This window comes from Gopherus evgoodei, chromosome 3 (assembly GCF_007399415.2).
Source record: "Gopherus evgoodei ecotype Sinaloan lineage chromosome 3, rGopEvg1_v1.p, whole genome shotgun sequence".
NCBI classification, from domain to species: domain Eukaryota; kingdom Metazoa; phylum Chordata; order Testudines; family Testudinidae; genus Gopherus; species Gopherus evgoodei.
The window spans coordinates 199873673-199889114 of NC_044324.1; the positions used below are offsets into that span (position 1 = coordinate 199873673).

The 15442-nt window shown below is 45.2% G+C and overlaps 1 protein-coding gene across 2 annotated transcripts in view; it reads right to left on the minus strand.

Moving 5' to 3' along the window:
• Positions 1–11600, minus strand: part of PNPT1 (polyribonucleotide nucleotidyltransferase 1) — a 44556-nt gene extending 32956 nt beyond the window's left edge. Inside the window, exons 1-8 of one of the 2 annotated variants that reach the window (XM_030557813.1) lie at positions 11401–11600; positions 7963–8023; positions 7603–7677; positions 7245–7350; positions 3972–4021; positions 3022–3085; positions 2887–2934; positions 640–753 (exon numbers count right to left, since the gene is read on the minus strand). In XM_030557813.1, coding sequence (XP_030413673.1) covers positions 640–753; positions 2887–2934; positions 3022–3085; positions 3972–4021; positions 7245–7350; positions 7603–7677; positions 7963–8023; positions 11401–11600 — 718 coding nt within the window. The remainder of the gene's footprint in view (positions 1–639; positions 754–2886; positions 2935–3021; positions 3086–3971; positions 4022–7244; positions 7351–7602; positions 7678–7962; positions 8024–11400) is intronic. The other variant, XM_030557814.1, reaches the window with a different exon arrangement.
• Between the last annotated feature and the right edge of the window lie 3842 nt (positions 11601–15442).

The following is a 15442-nucleotide window of genomic DNA, read 5'->3' on the forward strand; positions in this document are numbered from 1 at the left end:
CTGCCTGTCCTCGAGGCTTGCTTACATACACACACAGCGCTCCTGTCTGGGCTTCAGCCACATAGGTTGAGGGCTTCAGCCCCCGCAGCTCCTGGGCTCAGGGCTTCTGCCCCTGTGGTCCTGTCGGAGTTCAGGACTTCCATCCCATGGCTCCTGCCAGGGCTCAGGAAATTAATGTAAACCGTTTAAGAAAAATTCTCTCTTTTAAGCAGCTTTATAACTTAAGGTTTCCAGTGCTTTTAAAGAGGAGCTAAATTCTCTCAGAACAACTCTGCATCACAAAGCTGGATCCTGTGGGGACTAAAATTTTACTGGCTGTTAGGACACATTACAATAAAACATTTACACTTTATTTATTGATACGGTATTCCAAAGTTTTAGTTCAATTGAATAAGCAGAAAGCACAACATAAGTTTTATTTAAATGATATTGAATCTCAATACAGTAAAGAAATTCCAATATATATATTAATGACTTCAAAAGAAATCAAACTAGAAAAAATACTTCCTTACTATTTGTTTCTATCTAGTCTTGATTACAAAGGTAGTATTTCAAGAGAATTATGATTAAAAGTGGCTCATATGAGAAAATGCTCGATTTTTAACTAAACATCAAAGCTGAATAATTTTAACCACTTACCAATTTGACTATGAGGTGCTCCAGTGACCAATAAGTTCAAGGTACTAGAAGACATTTCTTTTCGAGTTGGGTTAATAACAGTTTCTCCATCAACCATTCCTACCCTTACTGCACCTAAGAAGAAACTCCAGAAGTTCATTTTTGCATCTAAGTAGGAGTTCATTCAAAGGATCATTTTTACTTGGTTTGCTTTCAGGAGGTAATTATTAAAATTACTAATTCTATTTAAATAGTGGGATGTGTGTGTGCCTGTGCCAGATGACCTTTTGACAGTTATAAAATTAAAATAAACTTGTTTATTCAAACAATGCAGACAATTTGCAAGTCAAGTTAGTCACACTTGAAAAATTCTGGCTTACTGGGGTAGTGCTGTTATTGCAGTGTCACTGATAGTAATGTTATGCCCCTAAGGTTGTAAGCTTATTTTTGCTGGTAGTTTGGACATACGTTTTCTGAAACATGAATCAGTTGAAGACAAATAAATTACAAAAGGAAATCTCTTTTTGAGAAATCTAAGTTACCTCCCTGTGAGACATTTAGGATGGCGAAAGAGCCCCTATTAGGATTGTTGGGGTGAAGGCTGGGAGGGAAGGGCTTGTCCAGAAAGCAAAAAGCCCCTATCCTACTCCCCTCTACCTGGGGCCCTTCAAGGATAAGTATTTCCAAAATCTAAAAAACTAAAGAGGTTCCCCAGACAAAAATTTTCATTGATCTCTATTTCTGAGTTTAACTCTAGATGAAAAGTTTAAGGATTAAAAACACAATTAAAAGTGTTAAGACCACATCAGAAACCCAGGAAGTGCAATCATGTCAATACAGAATTTCATACATTTTTAATTTTTTAAGCTTTTTTAAATCCTTGAATCCCTGATATGTTTATCAACTTTTACTCCAGTTTAATAAAATTTTATTGTTTGGAAATTTTACAAGCATATATTGTTGAAAGGAAAAGGTTAACAATTGGTTTGAAAACAGTAAGACTTGCCTGTTAATGGAACATTTCCTGCAACTTATAGGAGATGCTCCAAGACTGCTGCTATACTTGAGACTATTCCTTAAAACAGGGGTCGGCAACCTTCTGCATGCGGACCAACAGAGTAATCCGCTGGCAGGCCGAGAGACATTTTGTTTACATTGACCGTCCGCAGGCACGGCCCCTCGCAGCTCCCAATGGCCGCGGTTTGCCATTCCCGGCCAAGGGGAGCTGTGGGAAGCCGTGGGCCACAGGGACGTGCAGGCCACTGCTTCCTGCAGATCCCATTGATGGGGAACGGTGAACCGCGGCCACTGGGAGCTGTGGGGGGACTGTGTCTGCGAACAGTCAACATAAACAAAATGTCTCACGTCCCGCCAGTGGTTTACCCTGATGGGCCACGTGTTGAAGGTTGCTGATCTCTGCCTTAGAATAAGAAAATAAATAATTGTAGCATGTGTGCCCTCCCCACCAAAACCTGGAAGAGAATTGTTTTAATATCTCCAGTAAACTAAAGAAACACTTTAGAGGTAGTCTGAAGTAGTTATACAGGAGAAGAAGCTTTCATAGAAGTGTATTAACTAGCTAAATAAAATTAAATGAACAAGAGACTTTTAAAAAGTATTTTTTTCCATATACTTCATAGTCATGGGGATACTTCCTCAGAATATGAAAATCAGAAGGTATTTTCCTGATCACTAATTTGACTTTGTCTGCAGTTAAAGTCCATTTAAAAAAAGTATCTGACCTGAGCACTACGCCTTGTTTTCAGACTGTTGTTGCAATGCTATCATGTATTCTTACAATTTTATTTAAGTCTGTAACAATTACTGGAATTAATGGGAAGCCATTTTACTGATCATATATCTGCCTGTAGTTCTGTAGCTACTATTGTTAAAAGTACACAGAAAATCAGGAAAAAAAATCTATTCTCTCTATTTTTCAGTTTTACTTTGTAAATTTGCAACTTTTTGTGCAGTTTCACTATTTGCTCTATATAATCAGTTTTCCTTACTTGTGTGGAGCTTAACACAGCATGAGAGAAGAGAAAAACAAAACATGACTGTAAAACCATACAAACTGGCAGTGGAATTTGGAACAGATATAGTATCTGAAACTGCCTTTAATTTTAAAATGACTAGATTTTAAGTTATATGTAGTGTTATTGTATTGTGTTGGTCCCATGATATTGGAGACACGGTGGGTAACAGATTTTATTGGACCAACTTCTACTGGTAAGAGAGACAAGCTTTCAAGCTAAAATATTTACTTACCAATGGGACCATTCCATGGGATATCAGATAACGCAAGTGCTGCAGATGCTAAAATTGTAAGATATATATTTTTTAATGATTACATAAATACAAACAGTAAAAAAAAGTTTACAAAATATTTAAAGTTACTTTTACCTCCATTAATTGCCAGGACATCGGGATCATTAACACCATCTACTGCTAAAAGATTACAAAGGATCTGGTATAATATAAAAGACAATGGAAGAATTTTGAGCTATATGTGTTTGTTTTTTCTATTTTTTTTTTAATCAAAACACCTGCAAGGAACAAGAAATACAATGACTGAAAATTATATGAATTCATATGAAGAGAAAAAAATGTTCACACATCTAAATCAATAAACTGATGGAGAAAAATTATATTTAACACCAAGAACCACCAAATTAGGGGCAAACACAGGCCCTTAAAATATGACAAAGTTATCTTTATCTATACTTCGCATACTTCAGAAATAATAATAATAATAATGAGATAAATCTAACAGGTAACAAATGTGAGAAAGAAAATTCCACAGTGAAACAACCTTAATATATTCACAGGAAATATATTGAGAGGTTCTGGGGTTTTAAGGATTATTTTTATTCTGTTACACAAATATGCAGAGTTTGAGCTTTTTTCCCCACCTTCTACAAGAGAAAATCGAGCATGGACTTGCAATGAATATCTTTTGGGACACTGACTTAAGGTTGTTGAATAGCCTATTCTACTTGACATGCAACATGAACATTGATCATAGTTTCATCTAAAATTACTGAGCAGGAATGACAGCTCCTAGCTAGTTAAATTACTTACTCCCAGAGAATAAATCCCACTCCTTTCTTTGTGATAGTGAGTCTGAATTCAGACCCGTTCCAAAAAATAGCTTTCTTTGTAGCAATGAGTAATGGGTCTGTGTTAAGCAATATTATTTACTGAACAATTAAAGAAGGCTGCTGTTAAGCCTTCAACTGCACCAACAGTTAACATTATTTTACAAAACATTAACCCAATTTGGAAGCTTGCCCAAAATAAAATTATTTTGGCTCCCACAGAACTGTGACTATCACTAAAAATAATGAACCCACCTGTGTATCATAATAGTAGCCTGCTGGGAAGAGCGGCCTAATTGATCGATCTGTAAAAAACATTTCAAAACTTTCATACATGGAAAGATTAAGATTATGACTGTTTATAGGAGACAGTGGATGAAGGAAGTAAATGACTGTCATTTATTATTGCATCTATGTCTAAGATAAATTTGGGCAATCCTTATTTTCCTCTCATAATAAAAAACAAAAAAAAGAGTTATCCAAAGAAACTGACAATCGACACATTTAAAATTTTTAGAAACACAAAGGCTAATTAAATTGTGGAACTCTGCCAAAAGATATTGAGTCTAAGACCTGAATAGCATTCAAAAAAGGCTAAGACATGTACATGGATAGTGAGAATATTCACTGTCATATTAGATAAAATAAAATGTAAGGAACATAATCCTTCATGCTTCAAGATACATGCCAGCCACTAAGGAATGAGAATTAGGAAGAAGCTTCCTTTATGCACAGGTTATTTCACAGTTGTCCAGTATAGGGAATTTTAGTGTCTTCCTCCAAAGTACATATCAGCTGCCACTAACAAGGGCAGGATACCTGACAATGTACCAGTGGTCTGATCTACTATGCTATTCCTGCGCTCCAAGTCACAGTTAGTAATAAACTTTGTACATAGCTAAGCTTTCCCTTATATAAAATAATAAATACATTTCAGTGGTTTAAATTATAACACTTCAGATTAGAACCAAATTGACCTGCCTAAAAATTGTTATATTTGGAAGTCCCACCTAGACTACCTTTTTATTGTTATATTTGGAAGTCCCACCTAGATTATATTTTTTAAAACTAACCAAGAAAAATAAACTGTTTATAAAGAAATAACCTTACAACATCCTTGCTCTGCCTCTTTAGGGTTAGCATAAAGTAAATCTTATTCCAGAAACTGCATCAAGGACCCAGGCAACAATAATGAAGCTTTTAAAAACAAGCCATTAAAAACAACAACATGAAAAATTGCCATTTTTATCCAGTTAGAACTGTCTCTGCAGATTCCTATTTAACAGCACGAACCTCAGTGCCATGGGCCTTGAAAACACTAAAAATCAGTAACCATGCACATGTTCAAACTGACTTTTAAAGGACGGACGTATAAAGAGCTCAGTAATGCTCTCATGGTTCTTTTCCTGCTGCTGAAAAGAACACATTTTGAAAATTTGAGTATTTATTAGTAGCAGTATAAATGTGTCAGATTACAGACATAAACAAAGGCAAAGTGATAGCTCCAGAGAGCTTGTAATAAGATGACACGTAATGAAAAGCAACGCAACTGAATGGTGAAGTTAAGCAAATGTTGCATTTTTTATTTTTTTTTTTAATTTTCAACTTGATTTATTAATACACCTCTGCACACTGACTAGGGCTTAGTCCAGGGGTGGGCAAACTATGGCCCGTGGACTGCATCTAGCCTGTGAGCTGTTTTAAGATGGCTCACAAGCCACACCATGTGGCTTGGCCCTTCTCTGGCACTCCAGCCAGGGTCTGCACCAGCGGCTCGGCCCCGCTCTCCAGCCGGGATGCTGGGCTGGGGGCCGTGGCTCACGGAAGCCGCGACATGGCCCCGCTCTGGCTCCTATGCACTTCAGTGAGAGCTGCAGGGGCGGTGCCTGCAAATGGGGCAGCGTGCAGAGGCGCCTGGCCATGCAGGAGCCGAAGAACAGACATGCCACTGCTTCCAGGAGCTGCTTGAGGTAAGCGTCGCTTGGAGCCTGCACCCCTAAGCTTCTTCCCACACCCCAACCCCAGCCCTTACCCCCCCCACACCCTCCAAACCCCTCAATCCCAACCCAGAGCACTGTCCTACACCCCAAACTCCTTATCTCCAGCCCCACCTCAGAGCCCGCACTCCCACCCCAATTTTGTGAGCATTCATGGCCCGCCATAAAATTTCTATTCCCCGACGCGACCTTCGGGCCCAAAAGTTTGCCCACCCCGGCTTAGTCTGTTCAGAACCTTATCCCCTCTTCAAATTGTCTATTAAGTCCTGCTAGTTTTAGCAACTATTGAGCCTCAAGGTGCCATTATCTCAATCAAGAGACAAGTTTTGGGCATCTTGGATACTATTTTTCAGACAATGAGGAAGGTGCGAGGAGGATACATTTGGGCCAAACAGTCTGTCTCTTTTTTTCCCTACTTTTCCAGAAAACAGCTTGGTTGCCTCTCCTTTCCTTTCTCCTGACAAATGATTAGCTCCAAGAGATGATGTGTCTCTAGGATGAGGCATGAGAAATCCCAATTTCAGTAGCAAAGAAGAAATCTCACAAGCTATTAGATACAGTAAAAGCTGTGTTATCATGCCCTGTACCAACTGGAAAACTCTATAAATCGACATTTCTAATCTTCATAGAAAGTCCGGTTTATAGTCAGGTTGGCGCAGGACCTGCAGGCTCCCTACCTGGCGCCACCTGGCTCCCCAGAAGTGGTGACATGTCCCTGCTGCTCCCTAGGTGGGGGAATTGCTATGAGGGGTTCCGAGTGCAGGAGGGGATGTAGGGCTGGAGTTGGGGCAGGGAGGCTGGGCATGGGTTCTGGGAGGGAGTTTGGGTGCAGAAGTGGACTTGGGTCAGGGAGTTGGGGTGCGGGAGGGGGCTCGGGGTGCTGGATCCGGTGGGCACTTACCTCAGGTGGCTCCCTACCAGTGTTGACCTGACCTGGCCGCTCCTAGACAGAGACGGCTCTGCACGCTGCCTCTGCCTGTTCCCAGCCAAGAGAAGCTGCAGAGCCAGCGCTCAGGGCAGGGTGGGGGCGGCATGCAGACTCACTTGCCACACCTCTGCCTAGAAGCAGCCATGACAGCAGCTGCCAGAGGTGAACGCCCCCAGGATCCAACACCCAGAGTCTACTCTGGGGCCCCAACCCCCTGCCCTGAGCCCCCTCCCACACCCAAACTCCCTCCTAGAACCTGCACCCACCCCCCGTCCCGCACCCAAACTCCATCCCTCTTAGTTAACTGGTATTTTTCCACTTACTGGTACCCCCCATTCGCCCAACATGCCAGATAAAACAGCTTTTACTGTATTCTGGGCTTTCATATAGGGAATGTGCATGCAGCCCCAATGGACATTGCCTTTAAATGGTTCTGAAATATCCAGCACTTTAAGGCATGCACTTCTTCCAAAACTGCCGAAGAGGCAATATTTGCTGAAAACGATGGTTACAGGTAGCCCTCTCTTTTCAATCTTTCAGTGAGGATATCACAAACAAAAAAAAGAAAGTACTGGACACTGTTTTCTCAGTCTTTTGTCATACCTATTACTCTGCTTGTAAGAATTTCTTTATCAGTGGAACCAAGTTCTCTTCTAAGATAGTTTGTGGGAATCCTTCCTGCTGCAGCAGCTTTCTGGCGATAGTCAACCTTATACAACAAAATAGGGATTTGTAAACAAAACTGTAATTACTGCTCTTTCTTAAATATACCTATAAAAAAAGGTAAGATATGACAATATATCTGTATTTAACAGCTGAATATTCTATTTGCTGTAGTCACAGAGACAAAACAATTTATATTAAAAACCAAATGAAATGTCTGAGGACTCAAGTTTTACTTCTCTACTATTATTTATAGTTATCAATTTGGGCAGTTTGTGTAATTACAATTAGTACTCACCACCAATGGCATGAACTGAGATGGAGAAGGCTTTGTTTTACTGACTGCTGTGACCATAACTGATGTATCACCTAACTTGATTTAAAAAGAGTGAAATTACTTTTAGAAAAAACATTTTCATAAATGTATCATTTAGTTTCATTTCTCAGTAGAGAACTTTCCAAGTGAAGAGAAAACACATGAATCCACAGTGCACTGGTGAGGCTTCTGGAAACCTTATAACATTTTTTTTCTATGCTGTGGCTAGCTGCGGATCCAGTTGGGAGTCCAATTACCATACATGGTTGAGACATCTCAACAAAAACCAGCACATTTATCGAAGTTGACTTATACATTTTGAGTTTGCTCAGATTTTTTTACCTGCACTACAGCACATCCATCAGCAAATCTGGCCAGTTTTCCTGAGGAAATTTCCAACTTTCTGTTTAAAAAAAGAGGATATCTGCCATTAGTGACAACTGAGGATCATTTTATTAACACCTCTCTATTCAACTACTATACATTTATATTTTATGTTTAATATTTTTAAAAAGTATTGATTATATTTACTATTCGTGATAGAAACTGGCTTTGACAAGTCTGGATGCTGAAGCCCTATATCTATCCACAGAATAGGAAATAAGAGTACAAGCCTCTCTACTGTTCAGCAATTTTGCCTCAATTCCAAAGTGACCGCCTTCTAAGATGAAAGGAAAATTGAAGCTACATCTACACTGCCCTGTAGTTCAGACAATGGGGTGGGGTGTGAATAGCAGTGTGCACCGAAGTGCTGTGCTATAACTGTCCTGTGTTGATGCTGTGGGCATGAACTAAGAGGTTCCTAGCCTGCATTAATGTAATCCTGTTTGAAGTAGGCTACATTAATACAAACTAAGAACCTTTCAGTTCATGCCACGTATACAGATATGGGGGACTTACAGCACAACATTTTGGGGTGCACTTCTATTCTCCCCACCCTTCTCCAAACTGCAGGGGAGTGTAGACAAACCCTTAATCTCCAAACTAATTCTATCCCATACATCTCTGCTATGACTGCCATCTGCAACAGGTAGTAAGTCATGTGGAACAAGACAGATCAGCACCCAGTTTTCATATCTGCAAAGTAAGAGTCAGACAGTAACATCTTTGTCAGTACAGTAACTTCTCACTTAATGTTATAGTCATGTTTTTGCAAAATGCAACTTTAAGCAAAATGTTAAGCGAATCCAATTTCCCGATAGGACGTACTGTAACTGGGGGGTTAGGTTCCAGGGAAATGTTTTTTACACACACACACACACACACACACACACACACACACACACACACACACACACACACACACACACACACACACACACACACTTTAATACTGTTCACAGCTTGGTTGAAGTGGTGAAGTTAGAGGGTGGGATATTTCCCAGGGAATGCCTTGCTGTTAAATCAGTGGTTCTCAAACTTTTGTACTGGTGACCTCTTTCACATAGCAAGCCTCTGAGTGCGACCCTCACATACATATTAAAAATACTTTTAAATATATTTAAACACCATTGTAAATGCTGGAGGCAGAGCAGGGTTTCGGGTGGAGGCTGACAGCTTGCAACCCCCCATGTAATAACCTCATGACCCCCTAAGGTGTCCCAACCCCCAGTTTGAGAACCCTTGTGCTAAATGATGAACTAGCACTCAGCTGAACCCTCAAGAGATGATACATTGTTGTTAATGTAGTCTCACTTTCAACAAGGCAGCAGGAATGGAGGGGAGATAGCATAGCAGAGAGAGAAAGACCTACACCTTGTGTGTGTAAGAGAGAGAAATGCACACTGCTCCTTTAAGTAAGCCGACCTACTCTTAAGTGCATTGTCCTTTTAAGTGGATCAGGAAGTTGAGAGAGCAGCTGCTGCCCCTGGTTCTGTCTCTTTCCCTCTGTGTCCCCACCCTCCTCTATATGGAAAAGAAGGGGTAAGTGAGGTGCAGGGGCAGGGGGATACCCTGACATTACCCATCCCCTCCAACAAGCAGGAGACTGGGGAGCAGCTCCAAGGCAGAGGGCAGGAGCAGCACATGGCAGTGGGGGGAGGGATAGCTGCAATTGCTAGCCTGCTGGCAGTTGCTGCACAGGGAACTTAGGGAAGCTGATGAGGGGCTGCTGGTCGACCCTGGTTCCAAGCCCCCCACCAGCTAGCTGCAACAGGCTGCTCTTCCTGCAAGCAGTAGACAAAGCAGGCAGCTGCCAAATGACTTAGAAGGGAGCATTGCACAACTTTAAATGAGCATGTTCCCTAATAGATCAGATCAGTGTAACAACAAAACAACTTTAACTGGGATGACTTTAAGTGAGGAGTTACTGTACAGAATTTGGCTAGATTTGAACCAGTGACCTAGAGGTCAAAGATTCTATATTCCTTTGGAAATGAGCAAGTCTCCCCTACGCTTCAGAGTTTTAAGAGGCCTATTAATGGCTATTATTCTCAGTGGTGTATGTATTAAATTTTTTTTTTAGATCAACATAAAATGAGATGGTGTACATATAAGGCAAAAAGTACCCCGTTTACACCTCACACAAACACTTTCTCAGTGACAGCAGACAGAACTTTAAGGGAAAAAGTGAAGTGGAAGATCTGATGCACACACTTGTACATTTAGAGGCAAGACCATGCCCGTTATTTGGCAGGTACGTATGTGAGTGTGTAGTGGAAAAAAAAGTTCAAATTACATTCAGTTTTCTTATTTATTTCAACTGATTTAGTGCCTGATCTAACACCCACTTAAGTCAACTGGAGTTTTTCCGCTGACTTTCGTGGACTTTGGATCAGGCCCCTAGTTATTTCTAAAACTTTCAAACAGCTCCTCTGATTGAATTTATCAATAAAAACCATCAAATGTTGGGAAAGGGGGGCAGCCACTAGATCTTAAAATGCAGGAAGAGTCTACATCTGGATGGTTATTTCTGAGATACTTTAACCTTAAATGGCTTGTGTATTAATACTTTTCTATTTCATAAATGTATCAGCAAAACTCAGAACCAATACCACCATGACATAAACCACCTGAGTCATCGTGATGGGAGGATTTTAATTTCAAATCACATTATCACCATGACAAGCTATTGCAAGGACTACTGAAAAGTAGTGCATCAACTGTACGCAATAAGACCAGGCATAAAAAGAAAAGGAGGCCAGTGGATTTTAAACAATGTGTTTAGCAATTATGGTCCAGCTCTGGTTCCACTAGCTACATATTGGGAGATTGTGGGTTGGAAAAGGGATGGCTGAAGCAAAGCTACACACACTTCCCCACCAACACACACTTCTCAGCAGATACTGGACATGAATGGGCAGTGGGGAGCAGAGTTCAATGAGACATACTCAGATGGGAAACGACCCTGGGATCAGGGTAAGAAAAAAGTAACAAATCATGGTGGGGGGGCAGGAGAGAACAAAATGTTGAGGGGAGAACACCTGCTGGAGGAATTGCTCTGGGAGGGGCCAGGGCAGTGAAGGGTAGATGTTCTGGAAGAGGGCAGGGGGCTGCGGGGGGCGCAGAGCAGCGAGGAGGAATTTTCTGAGGGAAGGTGGAAGACACAAGGCAGCGAGGAGAGCTGTTCTGAGAAGGGGCTGGGGGCTCGGGATGGGAGGCCGCAGGGCAGCTGCTCTAGGAGGGAGCAGAGGGCTCTAGGACAGCGGGAAGACGTGGCAGGCGCGGGGGCTAGCACAAGACCCGGGATACAGGGAGAAAAGAGACGGTGCCCGGTCCGGTCGGGAGGGGCACTGAGTCCCTCCAGGAGGACGCTGCTTTCTCCCGCCGCCCCCTCGTTACCTGCTCCCCACGTCCACCGACGCAGCCTTGTAGGCCCCGGCGCCGCCCTGAAAGCCTCGGGCCTGGGCCAGCTGCACCAGCCGAGCGGCCGGCTCCAGCCAACGCCTCATGGTGGCGGGCAGCGGACGGAAGCTGCCGGCCGCGGCCAGCTCCCTGAGCCCGGCGCGGCAGCAGGCCCGGCACCCCGTGCAGGCGGCCATGACACCAGGGTCACGGCCTGGCAGCCGCGCTACAAACCCGCAGCCGATTGGCTCAGAGGCTGAGCTCTCTCGCAACAAAGCCGAGCTCCATTGGCTCCCATGAGCGGAGGACTGCCAGCCGCAGTCGGCTGAGCTTCGATTTCGCTCTCTGAGCTAATCCCGGGCTCCAGCGCCCCCTGGTGGCAGCACCTTGCTGTGGCGGCCAGCGAGGGATACAGCCTTGAGGGCGGGCTCAGCAACCACAGTCCGCTCTCGGCCTGGGCTGTGGGCATCGGGTAGCGTGTCACTGATCCCTGGTCCTATGCGCACACCCACTGCCAAACACTGACCTCCCACCAGAAACCCCCACTGACTTCTCCCCAGACAGGGTTGCCAACTTTCTAATTACAAAAAACTGAACATTCTTGTCCAGTCCTGTCTGGGTTCACCCAGGGCCAGTGCAACCATTTAGGCGGACTAGGCGGTTGCCTAGGGCGCCAAGATTTGGCAAAAAGTGGTGCCCCCCCCAGTTTTTTAAAAATGTTTGAGCAGCCGCTGCTGCTGGGACAGAGAGGAAGTCTGAGCTGCCGGAGGCAGCCGGCAGCCCAGGGTGTCCCCTGGGTCAGTGCGCCACTGCGGCAGCTGGCAGCCCAGGGTGTCCCCTGGGTCAGGGTGCCGCCACGGCAGCCGGCAGCCCAGGGGCCCGTGTGGGTCAGCGGGCAGCCGGCAGCCCAGGGTGTCCCCCGGGTCAGGGCGCCGCCACGGCAGCCGGCAGCCCAGGGTGTCCCCCGGGGTCAGGGCGCTGCCGCGGCAGCCGGCAGCCCAGGGCCCCCCCTGCGTCAGCGTGCCGCCGCAGCAGCCGCAGCCCAGGGCCCCCCCGGGTCAGGGCGCTGCCGCGGCAGCCCAGAGGTTCGAGCTGCCCGCGGCGCGCTGACCCAGGGGAATCCTTGGGCTGCAGGCAGAGGCTCAGAATCCCTCTCCCTCCCAGAGCAGGGGCTCCAGCCTATGCCATTTTTCTCGTTGCCAGCCCCGCTGGCGGCTGGGCAGAGCTGCAGCAGCTCTGCTTAGGGCACGTGGCAGGAGCCCTGCGAGGGCAGCGCGACACCAGGGCTTCTGGAGGAAAGCGGCGGCTGCCCCCTGGCTCAGCCTCCACGTCAGCCCCAGCAAGGGGCATGGAGAAGAAAAGAGCCTCAGCGGTGGTCTGGTGGAGTGGAGGAAGAAAGAGGACCCCGATGCTCATGTGTTGGGCAAGGTAAGCAAGTGCTTCCCCACAGCTTGGCCTCAGGTGCCTGTGCTCCTGCCCCCTTGGTCCTTGGCTGGTCCCTGCTGCTGTTCCCCTTGTGCCCCGATGGCTGGAGAGAACAGCAGCCTGCAGAGCTGAGCTGCCCCAGTGCCCCCAGGCCCCCCGACCCCATCCCCCCTACAGTCCTGACCGCCAGCTCTGAGCCCAGTCCTTCTGAGTTGGAAACCCCCTCGACCCCATCCCCTCCACAGCCCTGACCCCCAGCTCCGAGCCCAGTCTCTCTGAGCTGGAAACCCCCTGACCCCATCCTCCCCACAGCCTTGACCCCCAGCTGACAGATAATGTCCCTAACACAGTTATTGCTCTTCGCATCCTCTTGACTCTCCCAGTTTCTGTGGCCAGTGGTGAGCGAAGCTTCTCGAAGCTCAAGTTGATAAAAACATACATGCAAACATCAATGTTGCAACAAAGACTTGTTGGGCTATCTACCTTGTCACTAGAACATGACATTGCTCACAGCATTGACTTGGAGGAACTTGTTTCTAAATTTGCTAAACTTAAAGCACGGAAACATAATTTCTAAATTATAACATGTTACTCTGTGACTGTGTATTGTGTATAATGTATGTGATTTTTGGGGAGGGGGGCGCAAGATGGAAGTTTTGCCTAGGGCGCAAAATATCCTTGCACCGGCCCTGGGTTCACTCCATCCCCCTCCTTCCATCTTGCATCACTCACTCGCCCTACCCCACTCATTTGCTCATTTTCACTGGCCTGAGGCAGAGGGGGTGGGGGCTCTGAGGTGGAGCCGAGGGATTTGGAGTATGGGAGGGGGCTCCGAGTAGGGGTGTGGGAGGGGCTTTGGGCTCTGGGCTGGGGGTGGGGCCAGGGATGAGGGATTTGGGGTGTGGGAAGTGGCTCAGGGCTGGGGCAGGGGGTTGGGGTGCAGGAGGGGATGTGGGTTGCAAGCTCCAGAAGGGAGTTTGGGATGCAGGATGGGGCTCCGGGCTGGGGCAGGACTGTGGGAGGGGTTGCGGGGTGCAGGCTCTGGGAGGGAGCTGATGTCTCTGCAAAATCCCCAATATGCCCCCAAACACAGACACCCCACAGAAAAATCAGACTACTGTTAACTTTCACTGTTCTTTTAAAGGGATGCTGGAGTGAGAAGAATTATATGTGCATGGGGCTTATTACTAATGAGGTTATTTCCCTGATTTATCATTTGGGGTGAAAGAGGTTTTTTCCTTCCTGTCTAATCATACCTTAAGTGTTACAGGATTTTTAAGTGTCAAGTCTGATTCCCTACTTTGGTAGTTCGAGAGCAGAAGGTGGGTGCCAGCAAGGATTCTAAAAATTAATACTCGCCACTCCAGGCTGGTATTAAACTCCCAAGGTTATAGCTTCTCTCTGACCTTGGATGGGTAGATGCTCCCGCTACCCAAGTGCAAAAAAACCCTTTTGACCCAGGAAGGTGCACTTGGGAATTCCTCCCTGTGGGGTACCTTCAAGTCCTTTCTCCCTCCCCTCCCCCCCCAAAGCTGAGAAAGAAACAAAGGAAATCAGCTGTTGCCACCAGCTAATTAAACAACTGTCAAGGTTTTTTCCCCCACTTTGAACTTGAGAGTAAAAATGTGGGGGACCTGCATGGACCCTTCTAAGCTTAATTCCTAGCTTAAATTTGGTACGCTGCCACCAGCCAGAAGTCTGTGTCTGGCACACTTCTGTTCCCCCAAAACCTTCCGTGGGGAACCCAAGACTCAAACCCCTTGAGTCTTAAAACAAGGAGAGTTTAACCATGTCATAAACAGATAGCTAAGGGTTAATGTCTCTTTCACCTGGAAAGGAGTAACCTGAAACACCTGACCAGAGGACCAATCAGGAAACAAGATTTTTTCAAATCTGAGTGGAGGGAAGTTTGTGTGTGAGTCCTTTGTTCTTGTCTTGTGCCTGTACTCCCTCTCGGCTATGGGAAGGATTTTTCTGTCTCCTGCTTTCTAATCTTCTGTTTCCAAGTTGTGAGTACAAAGATCATAAAACAATAAGGGTTATTGTTTTTTTTCTTTTGTATTTACATGTGTGTAGTTGCTGGAGTGTTTTGAATTGTATTCTTTTTGAATAAGGCTGTTTATTCATATTTCTTTTAAGCAATTGACCCTGTTTTTGTCACCTTAATACAGAGAGACCATTTTTATGTATTTTTCTTTCTTTTTAAGACCTGTTGGCGTTTTTTTTTTAGTGGGGGACTCCAGGGAATTGAGTTGCAGCTCACCAGGGAATTGGTGGGAGGAAGAAGTCGGGGAAATCTGTGTGTGTTAGATTTACTAGCCTGACTTTGCATTCGCTCTGGGTGAAGAGGGAAGTACTTGTGTTTTCCAGGACTGGAAATAGAGAGGGTGGAATCCCTCTGTTTAGATTCACGGAGCTTGCTTCTGTGTATCTCTCCAGGAACCCAGGGAGGGAACACCTGGAAGGGAGAAGGGAAGGGAAATGGTTTATTCCCCTTTGTTGTAAGATTCAAGGAATTTTGGTCTTGGGGTCCCCAGGGAAGGTTTTTGGGGGGACCCGAGTGCCCCAAAACACTCTAATTTTTTGGGTGGTGACAGCTTTACCAGGTCCAAGC